General features: G+C 39.2%; 1 protein-coding gene across 2 annotated transcripts; it reads right to left on the reverse strand.

Moving 5' to 3' along the window:
* On the reverse strand, nucleotides 1,114-11,297 carry GCG (glucagon). 2 transcript variants are annotated; one of them, XM_005676044.3, is made up of 6 exons: nucleotides 11,208-11,297; nucleotides 7,991-8,091; nucleotides 6,367-6,528; nucleotides 3,970-4,107; nucleotides 2,239-2,382; nucleotides 1,114-1,587 (listed from the first exon to the last, which is right to left on the reverse strand). In XM_005676044.3, exons 2-6 carry the CDS (start codon nucleotides 8,080-8,082, stop codon nucleotides 1,581-1,583), a joined length of 543 nt encoding a protein of 180 aa, XP_005676101.1. In that variant the 5' UTR covers nucleotides 8,083-8,091; nucleotides 11,208-11,297; the 3' UTR covers nucleotides 1,114-1,580. The 2 variants fall into 2 exon arrangements, with proteins under 2 accessions (XP_005676101.1, XP_005676102.1); XM_005676045.3 differs by lacking the exon at nucleotides 1,114-1,587 and having other exon boundaries at nucleotides 2,235-2,382.

Below are 16,122 nucleotides of genomic sequence, written 5' to 3' on the forward strand. Positions count from 1 at the left end.
TTTCATTATGGTCTGAATGATTCCAAACTGAGAAATTTACACAATTTTTTTATAACTAAGGTTTTCTTTGTGGCCAACTATGTGGTCAATTTTTGTGACTTTTTCCATTGCATTTTGGAAAATGTGTATCCTCTTTCATCAGAATTTATAGTTCAGTTTAGGCCTATGAGATCTATCTTATTGATTATGCTATTTAGGTCTCTGTTGCTTTCCTGCCTCTATCTTGTGTTAAGGGAAAAGGGTTTAGATTTCCTTTTATCAGTTTATCTCTATTGCTTCTTGAATCTCATGTAGTTTCTGCTTTATGAAAGTGGTTAGTGTGTTATTGGGTGCGTAAATATTAACATCTGGTATAGGTCTTCATTATGATTCAGAACGCTTGGCATTTTAAAGTGTCCTTTTCCTTAGGAATTTTTTGCTTGAGTTTTAACTTTTGGTGTCAAGAGTGAAACCCCATCAGATTGACAAGTTTTTCACCATAAGTATACACAATGTTATGTGATTATTATATCTGTGTAATACAAGAGAGAAAGAGAGTTGGCAATGTTGTCTGTATACAGCAAAAAAAATACCCCTAACATGGCAATGAGCACCAGACTGGCCCAAAATACTGGACATTGCAGGACAGGGAGATGAAAGTACAAGGTATGATAGACAAACTTAAATGTCTGCAGGTGCCAGGCAAATAAGATATAAAAATTAACTGGGCCAGGGATAGTGGCTACTTATGCGTATTACCTGGATGTAAATGTGTAACATACATAGGTGTGTGTGTGTGTGTGTGTTTGTGTGTGTGTGTGTGTAGAGGGCAAAATAGTGAGTTGAAACTCATGTGACCTTTCAGAAGGAGGCAACTGGTATTTATCTTTAGAAGAGATTTGGTTTGTGGGTCTAATTTTGCCTGATGATCTAATTTTTCAAGAAACATGAGAAATCAACATTTTAATATAAAGTACCTTGGTTTTTTGATGTTGGCTGAAAGCATTAAAGTACTGTGAAGTAATTTAAAACATGAAACCATATCTGTGCATCAGATTTGGCTTATGGCTTACCAACTTAGGAAGCAGGAGTATTTGGAAAGAGTGGGACCATAAAGAAGAGAGAATACAGACATTGATGAAGAAGCTTGAAATTTTTATTTAGTTTATCTTTTATATACTGAAAGCTGAGCATTTTTATGACAAAAGTTTCAAGAAGAAAATTCTCTTTCCCATCTCACAACTGTGGCTACCAGTCCTCCCCCTTATCTTATTAGAATGCAAATATGTTGTGATTGGAGTAATTTATATATACAAATTATATCACAGAGAAATAATTTCATTGCTAAGCAGATTAGCAGAAGAAAAGAAATAGAATTCTGAATTATATTTTAAAGCTGATATTTTAGCACTATTTTGACAATGGTGTATTCAATTTATAATCTTTTGGTTATACAATATTAAAAGAAAATTTATTTATTTGCATGCAAGCAATATGGCTTTAGAATACAGCTGTTAAATTTACAGAACTTAAAATTTTAAACATCCCACATGGCTGGCAGGTGATATTGTGAAGATGATCTTGAGTAATGAATGACACACTTACTTCCTAGAAATTAAAAAAAAAAGAGAGCAATGATTATTTAACATAGTATAATACATAGATGATACAGTTAACTTAGCCAGAAAATGTTTCGATGATTTATTTTGATGAAGACTGTTCATCTTCTCATTTTATGCATCTGTTTGTGTTTTGAACTCTTCAAATATTTACCTTCAAAGATGGCTTATCCTAACTTGTCCCTAGCGAGAAATATAAAGTGTATAGATAATTATAAAAAGTAATTACAACCAACCTATTACATACCTATTAATCCTGGCATTTAAATTTTACTTCTACACTTATTGCATTAAGTATTTAAGTATCATATATACTGGCATTTTCCTTTGTGCTATAATTTCAACATATAGAGCAATTTGCAATATTATTAATATATGACCAGCTTAACATCTCCATACCTGTATTCCTAATGACTTGTCCCTTACCAACATTCAGGAAAAGTATTTGGAATCAATGAGTGAAAGGATAAAATTGTAATGATCAAAAACAAATATAATAATATACTCTTGAATGATTCATAATTTTGATTGTATACCAAGAGAGTAAAGACTCTCTCCTTCATGTAGCAACAACCTATAGCAGTATGATAATACCTATGAAAGTTTTGATGGTTTCAGGGATGAACCAAAATACAGTCACCTGTCAGTAATTTTCGTCTGAAGCAACCAGTTTATAAAGTCTCGGGTAGCAAGACTATCGAGAACGGTGTTCATCTCATCAGAGAAAGAGCCATCCGCGTGTCTGCGGCGGAGTTCTTCAACGATGTTGACTTCTTCTGGGAAACTGAGAAATGGAGGGGTAAAATCAGCATTTGGTTAAACATTTCAAAGAAATGCTTATTGGTTGCCTGCTACTGGTAACCTGTGTAAGGGTCACTGAGAAAACCATATGTTTCTATTTACAGAGGGCTTACCACAAAAAGCCTCATAACTTGAATGTCAGAAAGGGAATTAAGTAGACAAGTGCAGAGCCAGGACCTGAAACAAAGCCCTTTTCTGTATTCCAGCTGCTTCTAAGATTTTAGCGTATTGTCAACATAAAACTTATTATTGAAACTATTGATTTGACTGTATTCAGATAATGGAGAAGGAAATGGCAACCCACTCCAGTGTTCTTGCCTGGAGAATCCCAGGGTTAGGGGAGCCTGGTGGGCTGCCCTCTCTGGGGTCACACAGAGTCGGACACGACTGAAGGAACTTATCAGCAGCAGCAGCATATTCAGAAAAATATAATATATCCTATAAAACTAATGGTGAGCAAAACAGCCTGTCAAGTACAGTCTTAAGCGATTAAACCTTAGTCTATATTAGATATTTCCTCTGGTTTGTTTAACAGAATTTGGGGTATCTCTTTAAAACACTATAAAATAATCTTGTGTGACTATTTTCCCATTGATTTTATAAATTTTATTGCTGCTGTTTTAAAAATCAGTGACAATACTAGTTCCCTTTTGTCTTGAGAGCTCCTTAAAATCTCAATACGTTTGTTGAAAATCTCACTAAAGACATCCCTGATGGTCCAGTGGTTAATACTCTGTGTTTCCAACTTCAGGGGGCCTGGGTTGATCCATGGTTGGGAAACTAGGATCCCACACGCCATAAGGTATGGCAAAAAAAAAAAAAAAAACCTACTAAAGATAAAAATAGAGTGTAACATGAATTTCTTGATTTTCATAATTCAAAGTCAATCAAAATGGTCACAAGAAAATGAGATGGTCTGTTTGATCTGTGGGTCTGTTTGGCTGTGGTAAGATCCAAGGAAGTACCTAAAGGTTTAGGCTCATTTTCAACTGTAATAATTTAATGATTATCTCTATGGTAGTCTCATAAAAAATGGATACATCATTAAATAGTTGAATGTTTCCACATATTTTTGTTTTGAACGTCATTTCATTAAACATCTTTAGTTCCTTCCTGTCTTCATCGCATTTTTACCTGAATACTTACTAACACATAAACTATGTGAATATTTAAAATGAAACTAAGTTTTCAGCATTATTTCTTCTCTTCCCTTATCCCTAGTTTTTTTGGACAGTCCTAATTTAAGCTTATTTTCCTGGTGTAGTTATCAGAAGTACTCTGTTTATCCTCAGAAGTATCCTGGACTGGTAAATTAATACCTAATTTTAACGCAACTAATAATGGAGGATAAATAGTAACCTGTGTGACGCTATCATTAATACTTGCTCTCAAAGATGAAACAGATGAGACTTTTATAAACTGTCTCCCACCAACAGGAGTTAGTCCCTTACTTTGTGAGACTATATTAATGGCTTCATAATGCAGATCCATTTATGGATAACTGTAATCTAAGTTTTCAGCATCAGGCAAAAAAAAAAAAAAAAAATTAAATAAGGATGTACAGACTTACTCTCGCCTTCCTCGGCCTTTCACCAGCCAAGCAATGAATTCCTTGGCAGCTTGGCCTTCCAAATAAGAACTTACATCACTGGTAAAGGTCCCTTCAGCATGTCTCTCAAATTCATCATGACGTTTGGCAATGTTATTCCTGAAAGAAATGTGAAAGTTAAATTGAAGATCTGTCTCTTTAGCAATATGGTTCTCACCTATAAGCAATGGCAGCTTCGGGTTCTGGATTCTGTGTGGAGGGGGCTTAGAGGGAGATTTGGGGAGATGAGGGTGTGTAGGAGACTCACCAGAAAGCTACATTAATTATTGGGAGTGAAGGTTGATGGGGGCAGTCTAACGACAATTAAGGGAGGCTAAGCTCCCTCACTCCACCCAGTGACCCATTTTCACCTCTTCCGCTTGTCTGTGTCATTAATTCTTAAAGCTGCCCTTACTTCAGTCCAAAAGTGTGAGGGCCATCTACTGTGCCATGCCACTTGCAGACAAAGCAGCAGCTTGTCATTTGTACATCTGGGGCCGTGTGTGCGTACTCCGTCGCTCACTCTGGGACCCCATGGACTGTAGCCTGCCAGGCTCCACTGTCCATGGAATTTTCCAGGCAGGAATAGTGGAGTGGGTTTCTGTTTCCTACTCCAACACATGGGGTCAGAGTTAGTTTATTGAATCGAAGGAAAGCAAAGGAGTGTCACAAAATGTCATTGAAAGGACCACAGGAGAATGGATTAAAGGAAATGTATGATGATCTAGCAGTGAGGAAAGCTAAGAGAATGACCTTACATCACCCTCACGTGTGTACAGAATGCCTCATGGAAGGGGTTGACCAGAAAGATGGTCAGCTGCTCCATCATATATAAGCCCTGGAAGGTTTCATCTTAAACACAACAGAAACCACCTGGGAGCTAGGATTATTTTACGTTCATTCGCCAAGTTGTGACATTGTCTCTCTAGAAATGAAGACAGTTTGCATTTTTTCAAATTTGCGATTTCTCCTGTTTCACCAATGCATGCTCAGTAGCTCAGTCATGTCCGACTCTTTGTGAGCCCATGGACTGTAACCCGCCAGGGTCCTCTGTCCATGGAATTTTCCAGGCAAGAATACTAGAGTGGGCTGCCATTTCCTCCTCCAGGGGATCTGCCTGACTCAGGGACCGATCCTGCATCTCTTATGTCTCCTGCATTGGTAGGTGGATTCAATACCACTGAGCCACCTGGGAAGCCCCATCTGTAATCCTTAGCAAGAACTTCTGGTGTCTTCTTTGACCATGATCACCATCTTTCCTGTACTCTCCACTTTATGAATTTTTGGTCAACAATCCTCTTTAATTCTTCTTGCTAGTTTCTCTCTTTCTCTCTACCCTTCTCCATTCTATCCAGACAAATATATTCCCTTTTCCTGATTTTTAGATTTCTTCAGCTACTTTGCATGCATAACTCCCTCCCTTTGTGGGCCACCCTCCAAAGAAATTGTGAAATTCCACCATCCCTGTGAAACCCTTGTGGCTGATTTCCTCCAGTAGCCTCATGCAGCAAAAACCCCAACACTGTCAAAGAAATTCAACATTAAAATGTATGCCTTACGATAGGCTTGTGTTCCTATGTGCCTTCTTCTCTCTTTATGCTGTGCTGCTAGGCTGTAATTTTAATGTGTATCTTGGATTGTATTCTACAAGAAAAAGACTGCATCTGTTTCCATTTCTCACCGTGATGAACTTGGCTAGAGGATATTTTGAATGTGATCATAGTCATGAGTTTGAACCCTACAAGAGAATGTTGAATTTGCTCTTGTCTTTTGGTCAGGAATTAGATTCCTAACATTGCAGTTTCACAAAAGTCAGCTTTCAATTTTAAAATAAAATGGGCAACAGAGTAAATATTGCTAAGACCAAAGTTGGGAAAATTATTTAAAGTCTATGTCCCATTTGAGGGTAGGTAATGAAGGCAATGGCACCCCACTCCAGTACTCTTGCCTGGAAAATCCCATGGAGGGAGGAGCCTGGTAGGCTGCAGTCCATGGGGTCGCTAGGAGTCGGACACGACTGAGCGATTTCACTTTCACTTTTCACTTTCATGCATTGGAGAAGGAATGGCAACCCACTCCAGTGTTCTTGCTTGGAGAATCCCAAGGACAGCGGAGCCTGGTGGGCTGCTGTCTATGGGGTCGTACAGAGTCGGACACGACTGAAGCGACTTAGCAGCAAGAGTTTTGAAGGGGTGATGGGTGGGACATGCAAAGGCATAATATGGAGGTTAGCACCACCAAGCTTAAACATTATCAGAATCAAATGAGTTTATGGGCATTATTTGATATGTATGATAACTTAAGAAAGTCAGGAAGAATTTTAGACATATTTAAGTAATACATTTGAGCATACACTTCTGATGAGGTTCAAATTCTTACTTGTTTCTCTTGGTATTCATCAGCCACTGCACGAAATCCTGGGCACGCCTGGAGTCCAGGTACTTGCTGTAGTCACTGGTGAATGTGCCCTGTGAGTGGCGCTTGTCTTCACTCATCTGATCCGGATCGCCTAGTGGGTCGGTCTGGGGAGCTGGGAATGAACTGTGAAGAACAGCGATTGGTGCAACTACATCTCTCCTCAAGAGCAGATTCACTTGAGGAGCAGCTTCTCTACAAAATATGGAACCACATGAAGCTGGAAGACAGGTTCCCCAAGCATTTTAGTTGGCAGTTCAGAAAGACCTTAATTTGCCATGGGAATCCCATGGTTTTACCAGAGTTGAATGTACTCTGATTTGGAATTCTAGCAACTGATTTTTCAACTGGCTTCTCTTTTTCTGAAATAGGATTAAATAAATCTTTTTTCAACAAATTCATCTACTCATTATGTTAATAATGCCAGAAGAGAGCAACACGCCTTGAATATTTTAAAAGAGTGAAGCGCCCCAAATCATTTTTGTTTGGGCAGCAGATTTATATTCCAAATTCTGTTTTGCATATATTGCCATAAAAAAGTAGCTCCATCACCTGGCTATGTGGCAGCTAATGGAAAGACAATTGAAAGTTCAGAGAAAGAAGAGAAAAAGCCCACTTGCTAATTTGAAACTATGTAGTGGATAAGCCACATGCCAATAATCAACAGTTGGCTGGCATGGCTATGTGGGGAAATATTCAATATGATTAAGACTCAAAATAGAAATGAGATACTATTTTTACCTGTCAAATTAGCAAGGATTAAATACCGGGGAGGATATTGTGAGAGGAGTATTTCTATAATGCCAGTGGGAATGTGCATGTGTATTAGTTTTCTGGAAAGCAAGTTGGCAAGATATTATAAAAAAATTTAAACTCATTCAAATCCTTTGACATAATTATTTTACCACTAGAAATAAATCCTCAGAAAATAGTAAGAAATGTAGGAAAAATGTTATTGGCAGGCTTTTTGTAGGAAAATTTGAAGAACGCTTAAGTATTCAAAAGAGGACGGGTAGCTAAATAAATATTGTACATTTATAAGATGGAATAGTATGTAGTCGTTAAATATCATACGTTTAATAGGTATTTGTAATGTTATAAAAATAATCTAACAATAAAATGCTAAGAGAAAAAACACAATGCAAAGCTGTAAATGATCTGGGATGTATTTATATACAGTACATACATATTATCTATCATGAATGTGCAAGTAAAATTTCTTACTAATTTTACAATTAGTAGGAAATGATGTAATTTTTTAAAATAAAAAGAAAAAGTTGGTGGGAATGATTAAAAAGATCTACCATGCAGCGTGAGTAATGAATGGACAGACAGGATCAGCCAAAGGTTTCAAAGAGCTATAATTTCCCATGTATCATATTTTTCAACATTCCCCACTCCCTTGGTTATGAAATAACCTACTCCTATCTGTACTCCAAGAAAGCCTTTATCACAATGATACTTTAAACATCTGACAACTATGTAGGGCGTTTATTCCAAATTACTGAGACCTATTGACTAGTCACTGTTATCTTGGGCTGTATAATAAGCATAGGGCTATGTTAGTTCAAATCTAAAGATTTAATACCTGGATTTCTCCTCTGTGTTCTGAAGGGAACGTTGCCAGCTGCCTTGTGCCAGCATTACAAGCAATCCAGCCACAAAGTAAAGGCTTTTCATTTTTGCTGCCTGTTGAAACACAGAGTCAAAGGAGACATAAAGACACTCAACCATGTTTACAAGTGTCAGCTGAATTAGTTCAGTTTTGACTAAGTAAATATTGAGAGTAGAAAGAAAAAACTAGTCACCAATTGTATTCTGATTATATTTCTAGCTTAATTTAAAATATTATATTTTTCTTGCAGGTTTTTTTTTTGGTGGCTAAAAAGAATACAAAAGATGTGTAGCACTATGAAACGTCTTCATTAGTGTAGGACACTTCTGTTAATAATTGGAAGGCTCATTTCCAGACTTGAAATTAAAAATGTCCATGATAAACATTGAAAATACCCACTGTAGATGATATGCTACATATGGTTAGCTTGAATGGCACCTTATCCATGATCCCACCCTCTTCACTATCAGTCTGGCTTTCAATTAATAGTCCTTCACTTCCAAGCGTTTACATTATACTGCATTTCAACCATCTTAAAGCAGCCTCAGGCTACAACTTGGCATACCAGCTGTCGGTTCAGATGTATTATTCATTTATATTTTAAATAGTGTAACTTGGTCTAGACTTTGTAATTATAAAGCGGCCAACAGATTTGAGGTATTTTAGGGTGCTTTGACCTGTTCTAAATTAAAGGAAAAAAAATCATTTTAAAGACAAGCAATTTGCAACAAGAACTAATGCTTCTGGCAACTTGAACAATCACAACTAAGAAACTAAGAGATCACTGTCATAAAGAAAATTAATGCTTGCTTCTGAAGTCTTGAAAGTCCCCAGGTTGTTTTATAATTGGACTGAGTCCAGGATGTGTCATTCACTGCTAGTGACACCCTAGACCATGTTGCAAGATACCTTGCATCACAAGCAGGTGCCCCGTGAGGCCACAGGATGCCAAGGACATGATGATGTACTGCGGATGGGGTGGGGTGGAACCAGCCTGAGTGCGGGGCAGAACGGCCCCATAGGACAAGCACCTCTATTTTCTGAATGACAACCTCAAATCCAGTGTTTGTTGTAAACTTCTCTCTGCTTCTTTCAAGTCTGACCATATTTACTTTGAGAAATGGGGATTTCAATCCAAGTTTGATTATGCTTATTTGTTAAAAATTTGACTGAGTATTTTTAGCAAATGGCATTTGGTTTGAAATGAGTATTTTACAAATATTATCATTTTAAACTATCAACCTTGTCTTTAACATCTTAGCCATACTTCCTATCTTTCTTTGGCACTAAAACATGAGGACTGTAAATATCTGGAGTGGTGTTTTTTTTTCCCCTTTGAAATATTGCCTTTAAGATTAAGTGATCAATTAGATAAAGCAACACAATAGGCATTACATGTTCATCCTTCATTTATCAGTATTCAGTTACTAATTTGGTGTGTTTCTGTGCTTCAGTTTATACAGTTGGCAAACTTTGGAAATCTTGCCAAATATATAGGCAGGGTCTTTGACTGCAATTTTTAATTATAAATTCGTATTTTCAGAAACATAAAAAATTAAAGCAAACATTCCTCTTTAGGATTACATCACTGTTGGAAAGTCAACTGAAAACTATAATTGCTTTCATGTAATGTCCCTAAAGGTTTTACAATATCTTCTATTATATTCTCTGGAGGCAGATATGGAACAGGTAGTTTCTGGGAGAGCTGATATAAGAAACAACCATAGAGAAGTCAGTGTTTGAAGTCCTCCCCAAGCGGTAGAATATTTCTATTCAAATAAACAATTGCTTTTTGAAACTTTATTTATTCATTGTGTAAAAGTCAACAGAATTGTGAAATATTTAAGTATAAGGATTTTTTAATACTGCTACTTGAGAAAGCAAACATTTGCATCATTTTGTTATCAAAATCTTATTCATTAAGGAGAGACTTTCCAATTACTCTCCCACCCCTGCTTTAGCCTACAGAGAGAGTCTGCAGTTTAATAAAATCTATACATTTCTACTCAAATTTAAAAGGAGATGTGGTACCAATCATATTTCCTAAATAGGAAGTCTTTTGCAAAGATTAATCTTTGATCTAGGCAAGGTGCCATATATTATATAGTATATCCCTAAGTATACTGGTGCCATAGGCCAAATAAATTCTTTTAAAACTGGCTAGATAATTGCTTCTCACAGGTATTAATTAGTATGTGTGAAAAAAACATACCACATGGAACTTCCCTGGTGGTCCAGAGACTGTGCTCCCAACACAGGGGCCACAGGTTCGATCCCTGGTTGAGAAACTAAGATCCTGAATTTGACAGGGAGATGTGAAAACCAAGAAACACAAAAAACACGATATCATTTTCTCCACTGAAGGTCTTTGTAAAATTGTTCCTTGTCCTTAAGAGTTTAAATAGGTACTTTAGAACATCTGATATTTTTTCTTAAGGTATTTACTAAAATTTCATTTTGGAATGTAGATGTTTTAGATAGCTTATTTATTACTATTGGTCCCCCAAACATAGTAATTATTAATCTGTGCTTTTACTCAGCTCCATCCACAGAATTCCCAATAACTGATGACATTTCTTCTCTGCCCTAAATATGCTATGTCTTATCTACAAAGAGCTGATTTCATGGACTTTGATTTTTTGATAGCCTTATCAGAAATTTGAATATTTGAATGATGATGTTGATTTTGCTCTTCTGGAAAACCATACGTTTTCATTGGTAATGCTCAATTACTATTATAACCTCTTTAATGGGCACATTTCTGCTGTTTAAAAGGCGCCTTCTGTTCAAAATAGTATACACATTTATCGAATCCAAAGAAAAATAGCTGTTTTTCAAAATGTTACCACTGATTTTTAAAATACAATTTTCATTAGTTAAATTTTGTAATAAGTGCCTTGATTTGCATCTTTGTTTTTCTTTCTATCTTATATCTTTTCATTGACTTATTTCTTTGACTCGCTCTGAGGCTTTATTATGTTAACGTTTATTTAAATGCATTTTACATCACTTTTTCATTTCAATTCTGCCCCACATATTATAATAACAAAGTATAAGTTGAAAAAACAGCACTTTAATTCATAATACTTTGCCCCCTTATGAACACTTAACTGAATAGTTGTACCCTAACTTAGCTAACTGTACCCTAAATAGAAGGTACAATCTTACAATCACTCAATATTACTCTTACCTTCTGACACCAGGAGGTGGAACAGAGCAGGTGGAGAGAGAGTGAGCCCTCGTTTGGTGTGCAGTGTCCTGAGCTCTGTAGTTGTGCACCAAAGCTTACTGCCTTTATATATTCTCCAGTGGTGTTTAGCCTTGCAGATATTACGCTGACAATATAAATTTTTCATCTGTGAATAATGGGTTTTTGTTACAAACGATTTCACTCGCCCACTCACTTTGCTCATCTGCATAATAAGCTTATATTGGGTGGGAACTCAGAAACCAGGAAACTTTTTATTTACTCTTGCGTTTTTTTTTTTTTTTTTGGCTGAGAATGGAAAGGGAAGTTTGGAAATTCACCTTCACTCTTGATCAGGAATGAAAATCACTTAAGTACTCTGATGTGAATTTTTATGTTGCAGACAAAAGAATGTGAAATTATATAGTCCATGGCCAACCTCTTTGAGCATAGCCTTATTTGAGGGTCTTATAAGCCCTTCTTTGCTATTTAGTTATAATGAATTTATCTTAATAGAATAATCAATTCATTCTTTCGTCTACCCAAATAATAAATCACTCACTCAAAACATTAGGGATCTTCTCATCAACACTATGTGAAGTTAATTTGTATTATTTTGGTGAGGAATTTTAAAGAATATCAATTAAGACTTTTCAATTAAGAATGCCAATTAAGACTGTTGTTTAAAATGGGATTCAGGAAGAAAAGATAGAGCAAAGTGAGGATTAAACATCCAAGATGCTAATAAGACCAGGTCTAATATTTCTTTTTTCATCCAATGCATATTTAAAGGCTAACTCTATTGATAAGAGACCTGGACACTAATTTTCAAAAGAATGAGTTACTAGGTATATGTCATATTACTGAGCTTTGTGATCCGCCTCTTAAGACTTCAATATCTATGGGATTTAGCAGATATGAGTCTGATCACCTTAGAGAAAGGGGAAAATGGGAAATGATCTGGACAGACAGCATGAAACAGTGTTAGTGTAATTAGATTTTAGTCTGGCTGCTGTCAATAAGCTGTGTGGCCTCAGTCAAGTCACATGCTCTGTTTAAGCCCCAGCTTCCTGTTCAGAAATCAGTGTTGATTAAATGAATCTTCTAAACTAAAAATTTGCTTTCATTCAACAAAAGCCTTGCAACCTTTGCTAACTAGATTCCAACACTCTAATATAATCAATTGCGTGATGAAACTTGCACAGAAGTAAATCAGAGACAACTATAGAGATAGTCCCAGTGAACTTAAACAGTTCCCTTTGTGGATTGGACCCACTGTTGGATGTAGGGCTATTTAAACACCATAAGAGATCAGTTTTCTGTGAAATTAGGTAACCTCAGGAAGGGGCATTCGTGCTGATAATTGCTGGTGGTATATCATTAATGTTAGCTTTGCTATTAGAAGTGTGGTCCAAGCACCAGTATAACCTGGGAGTTTACCAGAAATGCAGACTTTCAGGCCCAAGCCCAGATTTACCGAGTAATTTGCATTTTACCAAGCTTCCCAGGCAATTCATGTGAATGTTAAAAGTTTGAGAAGCACGACTGTATAAAATACCTGTCTCATTTTTTCACCTTCTCCCCGTGCTTGCTGGTGTTTTGACCTGAGGACTTCTTTCACCAGCAGAGGGGGTGAAAGAGCAGAGAACTGTGGCACACCTCAGGGCCGGGATTATCTCTGATACATCCTGTAATGACTTGAAAGTGTGGATTAATTTGACATAGGAGCAAATTGTTCCTCCCTCTGGCCTCAATCCTCATGAGTATATCAGCTATATTTCTCTTAAATTGTTTGACATTCAGTTTTATTTTTTTCCCTTTGCCTCTTTGAATAGAGGTTTCTTACCCTCTCTGTCTCTGTCAGTCTGTCTGTCTCTCTTTCCTTTGCAGATGCTATTTGTTTGTGGGAGCAGCCCTAAGAAAGGGGCCCTGTGCTGCTGTACGTAAGGGCCTTAACATGACATCTGCATCTCAGTAAATTCCCTCTTCCAATAGCTCACTACAAAACTCCTTTTTAGCCCTCCACTCTACTTGCTTTCTATTATTTCAGAAGTGACTATCCTCACTTCTTTCAGGAAATTTCCTCTAGTGTCATCTATGTCTAGCCCAACAACACGGATTCTTGGGGGTCCCAATACCATTAATGACAAGCATCCTGAGAGTATAGAAGCACCAAGAGTCCAACTGGTGGCTCAGAGGTTAAAGCGTCTGCCTGCAATGCGGGAGACCTGGGTTCGATCCCTGGGTCGGGAAGATCCCTTGGAGAAGGAAATGGCAATCCACTCCAGTATTCTTGCCTGGAGAATCCCATGGACTGAGGAGCCTGTTGGGCTACAGCCCACAGGGTCGCAAAGAGTTGGACCCGACTGAGCGACTTCACTTTTACTTTCTCCTCCCCTGGAAGGGAAACTCAGGCTCCCTCATGGACATTTTATTGTCAGAAATTAAGACAAATATCAAGTGCCGCTTGGGCTAGGAGATCTTCTTCCAAGGACTGTCCCAATATCAACCTCCACTTGGTATTCAGTTCCTATCATTGCAGTTATTCAGGCAGGAAAAGTGGTGACCCTCTATTTATGTAACTAGTATTAAAAAGCTTGTCTGGGAGCAGGAAAGTCCTGGGAGATGTCATCTAGAGTTCTCCCATCAGGCTGTGTGGGGGTGCCTGGGTATGACCACAGGATAGCTATAATATGCCTTCCTGAAACATCCTTTAACTTGATGTAAGTCATTTCAAATATGAGTATTATATGGAGCAGTGTGCAAAAACATACATCGAGTTTTCAGGTAAAGTAAATGTCTACTCAAAGATCTCTTGTTTTCTTTATGATGTTTAAGGTACTCAGCCTGGGCCATTGCATGGAGCCACACCCTTGGCCTAATGTTCTACTCATACCATCTTGAAATTCTTAATAATTTTTGAACAAAGACTCCACATTTTTGTTTTTCAGTTGATGCCACAAATTAAGTAGCAAATTCTTCTTAGGATCTCAGCTCACAAAATCATAGGGTGCAGGGGTTTTGCATGTTTGGTTTCATCAATTGCCCATGAAACTTGGGTTGAAAGGTTTGTGAATGGCAAAGGTCCAGGTTCACAGTGCACTCTGGTGGCAAGCTGATGGACCAGGGGAATGCCCATGCATTGCTGATGGGAGTCAAACATGTCACAATATGTTTGGGGCACTATTTGGCAATAGGAAACAAAAGTACAAATACCTATCATCCTTCAGCCCAGTACAGCTGAAGCACCATTCTGGAAATTTATCCCATCTATATTCCTACATATATATGTAATGATATATATATATATATATATATATAGCCACATGATAGAAGAACGATTTATTAGAATAAATTCTATGACAACTCATATAAAATAACCATTTTTTGAAAGACATCCGTAAGACCATCTGAAGACAAAGGCACAGCGGTGCCTTCAAGAATCCAGACAAATAAGTTACCGATCCCCCAAGGTGAAGGCTGAAGGGGAGAGGAGCATGAATTTGTGAATAAAAAAGTTGTACAGAGATCACCATGCGGGCAGGGGACAGGTGGTGGTGGGGGGGGTGTGGACCCAGGTGAGGTGAATGGACTGGTCACTGCTTGTTTCCAGGGGATAGCTGTGTGGGGCATATTGGAGGGAGCACCAGGACTAGCACCTTCTCCATGCGGACACAGCAGACTCGCGGGTGGGGCAGGGCATAGGCCCCACTGACACACACAAGCAGCGGGGAGGGGCACAGCGCCTGGGCCTTGGGCTCCACATCCGTTAAAGGTGGACACAGACACACAGCATCACCCACCAGTGGCCTCTGGCCCAGCCTCGGTGACTCCACGTTCAGCAGTCAGTCCCTTCTCTCAGTCAGCATTTGTGCAGATGCCAGGCGGGGTGGGGGCACCCCAAGATAGTCTAGGTGGAGCGGCCCTACCCCATCTGCCACAGCCAATGGGCTCTTTGGCTTAGAGGCTCCAGAAATATCAGGCCCCCCAGGAGGGAGGGGGCCATGCTCTGCTCCCTGCCTCTTTCTCAGCTGAGAGAATCCTGAGAAATGAAACTGTTCCTGGGGGGCTGTCCCCACCCCAACCCTACACCCACAAGACTGGAGCACAGAAGCCTGAGGTGCACCCAATTAATGCCGACAGAGACCAGAGGACTGGGGAGGGTGTGCTGTCCAGGGAGCTTCTGGAAGTCCGGGTTTTGGCCACTTTGGTCAACTGCTCACTCCACCTGGTGGTTCCCCGGAACCACAGGAACCGGGTGCAGGGCCTGCATCCCTCCCTGGACGTGCCTGGGGTGGAGTTGTGCCTGGGCTCACCGTGAGCACAGACGTGTGCCTGGCACGTGTCTGTGTGCATGGTTGCCTGGCCCATATGCTTAATGAGTTTGGCAGTTGTGTTGCCACCAAAGGCTCAGAGAGGTGGAATTCCTGCCCCAAACATCTCCACAGGTTGTACCCCTGCCCAGGTCACTGGACTCTGCCCAGCCCAGCCCGACCTCTGCCAACCTCAAGTCCTGGGGCATCATGAAGTGTCCCCCGACCCTTGGCTCTGTGTTTGGCACTGAAAGACTGCACTGCCTACTCCCTCTTCCCCAACTTGGTCTGGGCCAGCACAGAGGCAGCAAGCATGTGTCCCCCCAGCCATGAGGGAGAGCGGGGCCCTTCCAGGCCCAGGGAGCTGCTGCAATGGCACAAAGTACTCTTTCCTTGAAGCTAAAGACGAAATGACAGTGACGGAGGGGCATCGACATGCTGGCTCTTGGCTTTGGCCAACACTGGAGCTGGGCTAGGAGGCCAGTGGGGAGGGGGTGGGGGGCTACTGTGTTCTTTATTGCAGCATATGTATAGTAGAAAAAGGTTGGAGGTACTACAAGGGGCCATCAATAGAGCAGTTTCTAGAAAAAGAAAGAGGAAGCCGT

Source organism: Capra hircus, chromosome 2, assembly GCF_001704415.2.
Source record: "Capra hircus breed San Clemente chromosome 2, ASM170441v1, whole genome shotgun sequence".
NCBI classification, from domain to species: domain Eukaryota; kingdom Metazoa; phylum Chordata; class Mammalia; order Artiodactyla; family Bovidae; genus Capra; species Capra hircus.

Coding starts and splice junctions, on each gene's coding strand:
- GCG (XM_005676044.3), bottom strand. CDS start 8,082: ATGAAAAGCCTTTACTTTGTGGCTGGATTGCTTGTAATGCTGGCACAA. Junction 6,529..7,990: donor AACACAGAGGAGAAATCCAG/GTATTAAATCTT, acceptor TGTTCTTCACAG/TTCATTCCCAGCTCCCCAGA. Junction 4,108..6,366: donor ATGAATACCAAGAGAAACAA/GTAAGAATTTGA, acceptor CATTTCTTTCAG/GAATAACATTGCCAAACGTC.